Raw genomic sequence first — 11,460 nt, 5'->3', positions numbered from 1 at the left:
TTCAGCATATTTACTTATATATAAACGGAAGTCAGAAACGGAAATTCGCCTCCTCCGCCCAAATCAAACCGGAATGCCAAAAAATCGGGGGTCTGCCCCCAGAGGCTGTATCGCCGTCTGCCGGAAGTCAGACACCGAATACAGCCGATGGGTTCCAAGAATGGCTGCGATCCAACGCCCACCCCCCGCGTCCCTCAAGAGGATAAGCAGTAACAGAAAATGTATGAATGAATGTATTGAAGCATGTTTTCCCAATTGACCAATAGAGGGCGACAGCGTTGCCGCAGAATAGCATGGCCTGACACATATTTGGTCATTTGTGAGCAACTGTCTAATCGTCATTGAACCATGTAGTTATTTTTGACGCAGGTGTCACAAACTATCAAAGGTCTTGATCCTTTGCAGAGTTCAACATTTAGCAGTCAGTGCTTACTTGAACACCAGAACTGCATCTTGCGGCCATATTTTTTTTTAGCTTTTTTTAAAGACGTCAGTAACAGACCGACAAAATGTTTGTTTTGGGATTTATTGAAAATAAGAAAAATGAATATTTCCAGTCTCATCCTTTATGCTTAAGATTCAGTTCCTGCCACACTGTCTTTATATTAATTTAAAATATTGGTGCTATTAAACCCCGTTTACAGTTTAGGGGTCAGAGATGTCATTGATCACCCAGTACGCACTGATCTGGTGATTTGCTGGTTGTGTTTATGAATTTAGCAAAGTTTTTGTATTTGGAAAGACTTTTGTAAGAACTCTTGGTTGCTGCAGTGGCTCTATGACGTATCCCTGAGGTCAATTTTATAGATTCTTCTAAAAGGGATTGAACAGGATTGGCTACAGTTTGAGGGCTTTTGGTTTCACCTGTGTTTCACCTGTGCTCTTTCCCAATAATTGTTGTTAGCCACCAGGAGCAGACGTCCTGTACACAACCAAGGCGAGACATGTTTGAGCTGCAAATCACTGAATCAGTGCTTATTGGGATCATCCTGTTGAACGTCAGGTGCTCCAACAGGCACATTTTTACTTTGTACTTTTACTTTAGTCATAATGTTCTTTACAGGCCAGTCTTATGAGCCTTCACACCACGTTAGATGTCAGAATACCTTGTAATGTATTTATTACTGTGATTGAAGTTGTTGCCTAGATTCACTCTCATTGATCAATGTTTCCTGATAATAAAGATTTTTACTGAAGTTTTAAAAGTAAACTGAAAAATGTCCTGAATGTCCTTTGATTTCATGTTTCCATCAGCTTCACCCCAAAATAATCCATAAGTAATATTTATTCAGTTCTTTACTCAAGTCAAGTTTAATTTATTTATACAGACCAGATAAGTTTGTCTCAGAGGGCTTCACAGTGCCGGTTCTAGACTCTGGGGGGCCCTGGGCAAAAAAGCCCATCAAGACCCCGTTGAATTGTGCTAATGGTTACACCTGTATGTATAACCGTCCAAACCAGCAGCATCCCGCTGTCATACAGCTGCTACAAGGGCCCACACACAGGGGATGTTGGGGCAGTGGTGATGCACTGTATGTCGCCTCTATGGGAGGTTTAACTGGGAGTTTATAGTTGTCACTGCAAAATGTGCCAATATGAGCAGCCATCAGGGGCCCTTTCTGAAATTTTTTGGGGGGGGCGAAACATTTCTCTCGTTTGCATCTTCTGACAAAGCGTCCCTGGGGATTTATAATGTATAACAGAGGTGTGGCCACAAGTCACAAATTTAATGACTCAACTAAGCAAACTCAAATAAGACCTGCAGCTCGACTTGGACTTTAAAAAAAGACTCATGACTTCACCTGGACTCGAGCCTTTTTAATTAAAAATACCTGACAGAATTCTCCCAATCAAAGATTTAAAAAGTGGAACACAATTTAATTCATTTCCCGAATGAACAAACGTTAACGCTGTTCATTCCCAGTAAGTTGACACTTAATTCCCCGACTCAGGGTAGCACACATCACAAGCAGCCTGACGCATGTGAGTAACAAAGTATTTTTTAAGCAACAATTTTTTTTTTGCTAGCTAATGTTAGCTATGTTAATATTTCATGAATAACAATAATCTTTGACGTTATGATAAAAAAGAGGGGTATAGTGTAGGAGATGGAGAGAGAGTGCGACATTGTTCAAATCACAGTTGTAAAGCTTTTTCTTCTTTGTATGATTACTACCTCCCCTTCTTCATAATATATATATATTTAAATATATGTATATGTCAAAATCAGAAATACTTTGATATTACCTTATTGATCCCTGAGGGGAAATTATGATTCATTAGTCGCTCCAATGTAAAAAAAGTACAGAATTATAAGTAAGAAAAAGAGTATGTAAATATATAGTAATACATAAAATAAAAAGATAAATAAAAATTAGAAATAGACATAAAAATACAAAATATATAATAGAAATTAAGAATAAGAATCTGCTCACTGTGCTGCGTCTGTAAGTGCGTACAGATCTACAGATATGTGCACTGTGCTACATCACACTGTATAAACCAGTATGTTACATTNATAGGCCTAATTTTCGCAATATTACGCAGATGAAAAAATGCAGTCCGTGAGGTTTGTTTTAAATGAGAATTAAAAGTGCGTACAGATCTACAGATATGTGCACTGTGCTACATCACACTGTATAAACCAGTATGTTACATTCAGAAATATAAAATATGTATTTTGCTATAATGTTAACTACAATATTTACATACAAGAATAAGAGTAACATAAGTTATGTGCATAATATGTTGAATTAATACATAATATATACTGTAGGTGTTGGTGAGAGTAAATTAGTATACACTATATATATATATATATATATATATATATATATGGGAAGAACAAGTACACCATTATCTGTATCTGTTCAACCAATCAAATGATCTGTATTTGTACTGGGAATGGGCGGAGTTTATGATAGAATTGGGCGGGGTTTAAACCGGAAGTTGATTTTTTAAGCCTGAAATTGATATGAATGATCAGATGTTGCAACATTTATAACCTATGAGAAAAGTATCTCCAGAACAGCCTCAGAATTGAGCTTCAGATCATTTTTAATCTCAGGAGTAATTAATTAAACACAGAGGATTTTCCTTCATCATGAGAACAGATAATGACACACTTTACTTGTCTGATACTAATACTAAAAAAAGTACATTATCTGTTGAGGATACTCGTTTCATGTCAGTATTCAGTTATTTCAGTTCCTCTTGAACACTTTATGGACAGTTAAGGGTTGTTCTTAAAACATATTCTGCACATTGGCCTTTTCAGAAAAGCGAAAGCATCAGTCGTCAACTGTGCATGTTTCATGTGAATAATATGTATCCTCTTATAGCTCAGCAGAACTGTGTGTTTTTATTAAAGAGGATCGATTATGCTTTTACTTACTTTCTGTCATATAATTATATATATATATATATATATATAATTATTTTAAATTATGTATATCATTAAATTGGAATTAGATTTGTTGAAGAGCGCATTATGACTTGTTTAGGACTGGAAACTTAAAGTTTAGGACTTGGAGCTTGAGTTCAGAGACTTGAGACTTGCAAAACAATGACTTGGTCCCACCTCTGCAGTTCAACATGTGACACTGTCTTTCACCAGACGCCTGGTGCAGGTCAGGAGAAATACTGGCGTAACAGATGTTGTAAACAGAATAATAAAATCCCACGTGATTATAATTTATATAATGTGATGCAGTGTTAAAATTAAACCCCCAAACTGTGTGTAAAGTATCAAACTGAGCTCCACCTCGGCAGATACAATATTTAAATTTATAATTTGATTTATAATAATTTATTTTTAAAGTAATTTAGCTGATAAAAAAACTGTGCTTAAATATGTTGTTTGTATAAACGTCACTCTTCCTCACTGCACACACACACACACACACACACACACTGCACACCTCATTAAACATATAAACACACACAGTCAAAACTAAACGAGCACTGAGACATGTGAGTCGGCTGTCTTATCGCCGCAGACTACGTTTCCCATGATCCTTTGCGCTCCAAGCAGGAAGAACGTTCTCTCGCAGGGGCTCACACTGATCCAAGTTAGGAGCTTTCAGCTGCCAGCCTTGGCCCATCATGTAAGTGCTGCGGAGAATTCTTTGCAGTGCAATTGCAAAATTACCTCTTTTCCCGACGCCTGCGGAGCCTGTGCAATTGTAACAGCGCTCCGTGCACGGACACGCACGCTCCGGACACAAAAAGGCTCCAAGTGCATGAAGATCGAGGCTTGTATTTTGCATCTTTGTTGCAAAGCAAGCCGCTGAAGCTCCAGTGCGAGGGCGATGGAGGGAGGGAGTGAGAAAGAAGGCAAAGTCTTTTGTGCTTCCCCTCCCCCTCATCAAAGCAAAGGGGAAATGTCTCAGCCAAAGGGAGGTAAGAATATGAAACCGATCTGTGCAAAACTACCGACGTGCAATCACGGCTGCACGGTTTGCAACATGCACCGCTGCAGCTCGAGCACGGCCGGTGCATTTTAAAGTTACATGGTTTAGAAGGGTCAGTTGCATTTCCTGTTTAAGATCTTCCCCTTTGCACAGTTCCTGGTAAGACGATGCTGTGTGTACTCACTCATATTGACGTTATTAGCGGCGCACAGGCAGGGATGTGGGGCGCCTTTAATAGTCACGAGATAGACAAGGACACTGCAACTCTTTATAATAAAGTCTGCACGAGTTGATGCATGGCTCAAGGTAAATACTGACAGCCATGTCGCGTGCAGTGCTCCAAATATGCGTGGTTTGGTGCAGGAGGGCAACATGACGTGACAGCCTGCCTGCAGCTGTCAGTGGGCAACTTTGAGTGTTTATTGGCTGCTGATTTGTTTCTGCTTATGGGACAGAAAATGAAAATCTAATAATAGAAATGTGTTGTGAGCATTGAAGCGGTGGTGAGTTCAAGAACAGGGGGCTTCTTCAGGCTATTAAAACACAAGTCTCCAAGCAAACAGTCCCATTCTGTCAGCTGCAGGCAACTGGATATGTGTCAAACCCCTGGGTGCGTGTCCACTGATGTTCTGCTCTGTCCTCAGCATGCGTACGAAAGCGTGCATGTCACACTTTGACCCCAACTTTTATCACCGTGCAGCAACAACAACACGAGCTGTGGAGCAACGTCCTGCAGCCTCAGAGCTCTCACACATCAGCAGTGAATGCAGCTTGCAGGAGAAAAAAAAACAGCTGCAGTGAAAGCAGCTCAGGCGTTTTTCCTCCCTTGTACCGTGTTTTCCAAGAAGTCCAAAGTGAGGCTGGTTCATTGCACAACATGCAGCACACACACACACACACACACACACACACACACACACACACACACAGTCAGGGGCTGTACAGGACGTGAACAGGTAGGAGACAGAGCCCCCGATGGTCAGAGCCTCACAGTGTTTATCTGGTACAGTCAATTGTCCACCCACCTACACAGAGGAACTGTCTTGTTGCAGCCAGTTCATGATGATGAATAATGCACAGACATTTTTTTTTCTTTGTAGATGAATGAGTCGGTTTGGGACTTTCCTGAGAGCAGAAGTAGGTTTCTCTTGTCATTCATTGATGTTGTACGGCGCAGGAAACAACACACACAGATCTGAGCTGAACGGATAGTCAGCTGATCGATTGGTTGATTATTCAACACGTAAAGTTGTAGTCTGGACTTTTTGGAGTACGACAATGAAATTACTTCTGTGAGTTGACTCAAGGCCTGGTACGTGGTCGTGCTGCAGCTGTGTGAAGCATGAAGCCTCAGTAATGTTGACACAAATAATTTATTAGTGCTGCAACGAGTGGTCGAATACAGATTTTGATAATCGATGCATCTCCAAGTCGTTTATAAATGAACAATGCTGTGCGTTCTCCAGATCCAGCTCATCATACGTGAGACCGTGCTGCTGATATGTTACTAAATTCAACGCATTTTTAATTTTGGACGGTCGGTCAGTCTGATGACATCGCCTCGGGCTCTGTGTCACAGATGTTTTTCAGAGTTTTTTTCCAAAATCATTGGTTGTGTATCAGGTAGTAATGCCAAACATTTGTTGGTTCCAGATTCTCCACTTTGAGGTTTGCTGCCTTTTATCAGTTTAATATGATTGTAAATGGAATATTTTTTGGTTTTGAATAGTTGGTCGGACAAAACGAGCTCTTTAAAGACGTCATCGTGGCCTCTGGGAAATCCTGATGGATGAATTTAATTGTTGTAAATCATTCATTATTGTGGGATTAATTTATCAGATAAAATGTGATTACATAACTGTTAGCTGCAGCTCTAAACAAATGTTACCACGTAAGTGCTGAAGGAAATTAATACACATCTGTCAAGTCACAGTAACCAGCCATAGACTGTATAAAAATAATGGATGTAGCCACGATGACATCGTCACCCACTGGATTGTGGACTCCTGTTTTGAAGCCTCGATTTTGGCATTACGGCCATCGCCATCTTGTTGGTTTTGGAGCCAGAAGCGACCATATTTGGATGAGAGGGTGGAGCTGTGGAGGAGCGAGGGGTGGGTCGTACTGATAGACTAGTAACGCCTCACAGACAGCCTTTCACTTAAAGCAGCCCCGCCCTTAAATGTCTGTAACTTTAAACCTTAAAAAAATGTAAACGAGTGAGTTATATAAAAAAAATCACTTCCTGTACAGTTGTCATGAATGTTGAAATTAGCTACAGAGACCAAAACTGTTTTTGTGCCAGGCTGTAAACATGTTTATTTCTGCTGTAAAGTTGGACATTTAAACATGGGTAGACCCACTCAGCCTCAAGTGGACATTAGAGGAACTGCAGTTTTTGGCCCTTTCGTGTTGGCTTCATTTTTTCTTTAGCTTCCGAGCTTCAGACCGCTTGGTCGCATCCATCTTTACGGTGGCAGCGTTTTCATCCTGACTACAAGTTTCGTTTGTCATTTGAAAGACCTGTAAACACTCGGCGGACGACAAGTCATATGAAGTCGTTTGTTGCAACCATTCCCCGGCCTAACAGTCGTGCTCACACCACAGAGTGACGCAGCACAATTTATTTCCGTCTCCTCAGGACAAATTAACAAATTCTGGGTCATGCAAATAGTCTTCACTTTGGACTTCCTGGTTCTTTCCATTGTATGAAGGCCAGCGTCATTTTAACATGGGGGTCTATGGGGAGTGACTCGCTCTTGGAGCCAGCCTCAAGTGGTCATTAGAGGAACTGCAGATTTTGGCACTTTCACATTGGCGTAATTTTTCAGGCTGCTGCTTGTGACCAGCATGTCATTGCCACACTTGTCAGTTTATGAAAAAGTCGTCTTTGAAGGCATGAGACCTAACACAAATATAATTTAACTTAATTCAAAGTGAACACCTGCAGCCTAATTCCAAACGTTGATGTTGGTTTTTGTTCTTTCGTGGCACCTTTGGTGCTGCAGGGAGTGACAAGCTAACGTTGCTCTAAGGCAACAAACAGCTTCGCCTTCATGCACGAATGTTGAATCCAAATTGCTCCCACGCTTGACTCCACAGATTGTTTGTTGTTGTGATTATCTGTTCAGCATGGCTCGCTTGTTTCCTCCATTTTGGGTTTGCAAAGAGAACAACAGTCTATCGTAAGTGCTGTGTCATAGACAACTGGACCTGCTTGACTTTCTTAAAGATTACCATGACCTGGATGACTGATCTCTTCACCAACACAACAACAGTCTAGTTTTATTGACAGGTCAACAGGGCATGCTGTAGATCAGTACACAGTCCCTTCAGGATTTCACAGGCTTTATTGGGAATTTTGCCGTCCAAAATTTCATATTTCACAGCAGCTTTTATAAAAAAAATCAGGTGCATGTTGCTTTTTTAGCAATGAAATTCTTGGAGCAATTAAAATTGCCAAATAGTTTTTTTTTTAAATTTATTAAGATCAAAGGCAACTTGTTGCAGTGAGAGTCAAATCGCGCTATTCTGATGATGTGATTTTTACTAGACTTAAGTTAACGGCTGAGTAACGTTTAAAAAAATTACGATATCAGTACCAACACAGCTTCTCTTGAAGTGATGCCAATACTGGTAGAGTACTTCATCTGATACCTTTTGTTCTACTTTATTCGACATCCATTATGTGAACGTAAGTATTCAGTTGTGTAAAATCCCACCAGATGCCACAGGCGTGTAGTATCGGTAGCATCTCGATTTCACCACACCACAGACTGTATGGGTTTTAGCAGCTGTGGTAGTGGGCCAATCACAAGTTGCATTTAACCATAGAACGCTTGTGCTGATTGGCTGCGAGCACAACCATACAAATAGCAATAGTTTTTCCAGATCTGGCTACAATAAAGATCAAATGCAGGTGTTGTTTGACTGGAACAGTTTCAGTACTACTTGGTACTCGGATATTTTGATCGATGCCCTAAAGGTATCGAGTGCTGATACCCAACCCTACTAACATCACCACTAACAATGCATGTTAATTTAATCATCTTGAACCTTTGAGCATGTGCATAGATTGTTAAATAACAGCCCCCGTCTTGGTGATTTGTCTGTTGTCCACTGGTGTCTTTTGCGGTAGAACAGGTGTTTGTGGTCCACCACAGCGCTGCACACAGTGGACATAAGTGAATTTCCTTGCATGGTCTCTAGCAGTAATTTTTGTTGGTACATGCGAGGCATTCGTGAACTACGTCTGCGTCTTCACAGCCAGAACAAGGAAGTGGGCTTGGTGACGTTTTGTTGGGGACTGTTGTGATTGGTGAAACTTGTGGGAAACCACAGTGGCTGGTTCAGATTTGCAGGAAAGTTGCGGTGATCGGAGAAAATTGCAAAGTTGTGCAGATTTCACAGGTGTTGCAGTTGCAACATCCTGGAGGAGCTGGATGAGCTTTTTACTCAAGCTCCCTGCTGGAGTACCAGACCTTTAAATTAAATTGCATTTTTCCAGTGTTTAAATAGTAGTTGTTGTTGTTGTGCTAACAGCTTTTTGCACTGACTCCAGTTGGTCAAAAATGCAATTTCTCTTTTTCATGTAACAAAAAACCCAAAGTTCTTTTAATATTAAATGTTGTGAAACACATGCAGCAGTCAAGAACTTTGCATAAATAAAACAGCCCTAAAATATACAGAATTATCTGATAAAACTATCTGATCAAAGAAGAAGTATAACCCTGACCGGACATTTGATACAACCTCCCACAGTTTTTGATGCTCAGTGTAACGAACACTTTTTGGCTGGTACCAAAAAAAGAACCCAACTACTAACTGTTCCTCTGACACAGACTGTACAACATCAAAGTGTTGTATAACTTACACCTACTGAAGGAAATGAGTACAAATCTGCAAAGCTATAATAAGCATCATGTCCTTGTGTTTTATTGAAATCATGCCAGACTGAGCAAAGTCCCTTCACCCCGCTGCAGGTTTCCTTCTATTCTCATATCATTCCTCCTCAGATGCACGTAAAGTCTCGCGTCTCCTTCTCGAGCGCTGCCCTGTGTGGCCCCGGACAGTTTTCGCCCTCACCATTGTGCGCTCTGTGCTGAGTGCTGTAGTGTGCTCTGCTCGGCTGGCCGATGGCAGTGTGACAGCGGCCCTCCCAGCTCGTGTCCCCCTGCAGCCTCGGGCGGCCCTCGCGCCCCTGCACAAATGTCCCGTTTGTCATGCAAATGGAGGCTTGGTTTTTCAGCTGCACAGATACTAAATTTGCTGTTTCGACGGGCCGATTGTTGGTTCAGTTCCAGGCCTATAGTGGCTTTTTTTGCTGCAATAACAGTCGAATTGTTCAGAGCATTGTTCACATGATCCACTAACTGTACTTCTCTTTTCAGGGGGGGGGGGGGGGGGGTGGTTGACTGAGTAAGCGTGCATACATTCAGGCTGCAGCAACTTCTCTGACGGAAAGAGCTAGCATCAATGTTCAGGACATTTAAACAATTCCTGTTTGTTTCAGCTTTGTTGCATGCATGCAAGCGGTGGTGCTGTTGCTGTGTGTGTTTGGTGCTATAAAAAATGAGTGTGTGCTCTGCTGAAAATGAGAGACACATAAATCCAGGTCTCCTGGAGTAACTCGTGCTCGTGATGGCAGCAGGTTTCCAGATTTTGCTGCTGGAATGAGATGAGGATGGGGGTGAGGATGGGGCAGGGAGGGTGTGTTGCACCGTATCACAGCCTTGCAGTGAAAGATAGTGAATGCAAATAATGGAATTTATTACAGGTGGATGGAGACATTGATCTGCTCCGTTTACTTGCATAATGCATGTGTACTTCTTTTCTTACCGGTGCCTTTAACTCCACCCTGCAGGTCTTCTCTTTATATCAGTTTGTGTGAAAAATATATAAAGATCAAAGCTGCAAGTCCACTTCCTTTGGAGGAAATTATATTTGCACTACACAGACATTACATGCATTTGATGAGCGAACGCTGTACATCTCCAAAACAAGAATTCAGTTATTGCCAAACATTTCTCTCCACATGTGGATGGTGATTTCAGGAAAGTGTCTGTGCCGGCTGTTTTCTCTGGGTGGAATTTTAAAACAGTTGTAATTGTATGAGAGCAACCTGAAGGCACTCGTCATGCTGACATTACCCAACTGTCAGCAGTTTTTACACCTGTATGCTTTTTTTTAAAGCACTAAAACAAGTCATTGCCAGCTCCAATTAACACCTCAGCAGTGATTTGACAGAAAAAAAAGTTTCAGTGAATTGGCTCATGCCTCTTTATGTGTGTGTGTGTGTGTGTGTGTGTGTGTGTGTGTGTGTGTGTGTGTGTGTAGAAATGAAAGATTAAAACACAGTGGAATATTTTATATGTGCTTCAAGCCATTAGGGCTGCAACTGAAGATTATTTGGATAACTGATTTGTCTCTTGATACATGTTTCATAAACTGTTTATTAAAAATCTGGAAAAAAATACTATAAAATGTGCCAGAGGTCAAAGTGATGATTTTTGAGATTCAAATGATCAGAGACGCCTCAGTCGACTGAGATTGCTTCAAATTGAGCAGTCATTATTTTGATTTATTTATTTTTGCTAGTCAGTGTGCAGTGCAGTGAACTTCTGGGGACATTTTGGTCCCCAGATTTTGCTGCGGAGTGAGCGCTCTTGACTTCCACCTGACTCTTTGTACAGAGGTGGAGAAATTTTGCACCATAAAGCTGGATTCATACTTCTGCCCAGAAATGTAACTAGACATCACAGTGACACAAAGCTTTGATTTACTTTAATTTCACAGATAAGAAACAATAAATTGTGAAGACAATAAAGCCTCCACACACTGTGTGTGATTTATCCTGGCTGAAATATGAGCAGAGGAAAAGTCTGCTAGCTGCTAGGCTAATTTATACAATGTAAAATGCCATAGGCTGGCGCTAATAATGTTAGCATGTTGTATTTGTTTGGAAAATGTGTTTAGTATAAGACAGTTGTTTTGTCAGTGAACCTTGTGAGTTGTAATGGAGCTGAATTTTGAAACGTTACCTTTGTTA

At 41.0% G+C, this 11,460-nt stretch overlaps 1 protein-coding gene across 1 annotated transcript in view; it reads left to right on the top strand.

The window, feature by feature from the left end:
- Window positions 1–3,877: 3,877 nt before the first annotated feature.
- The window catches only part of map2k6 (mitogen-activated protein kinase kinase 6), a 43,135-nt gene continuing 35,552 nt past the window's right edge, over window positions 3,878–11,460 (top strand). Inside the window, exon 1 of the mRNA XM_050059477.1 lies at window positions 3,878–4,401. Within this exon, the coding sequence (XP_049915434.1) occupies window positions 4,311–4,401 (91 nt within the window). The 5' untranslated portion in view covers window positions 3,878–4,310. The remainder of the gene's footprint in view (window positions 4,402–11,460) is intronic.

This window comes from Epinephelus moara, chromosome 13, assembly GCF_006386435.1.
Source record: "Epinephelus moara isolate mb chromosome 13, YSFRI_EMoa_1.0, whole genome shotgun sequence".
Lineage (NCBI taxonomy): Eukaryota > Metazoa > Chordata > Actinopteri > Perciformes > Serranidae > Epinephelus > Epinephelus moara.
This window is presented reverse-complemented; position numbering and strand designations above follow the sequence as displayed.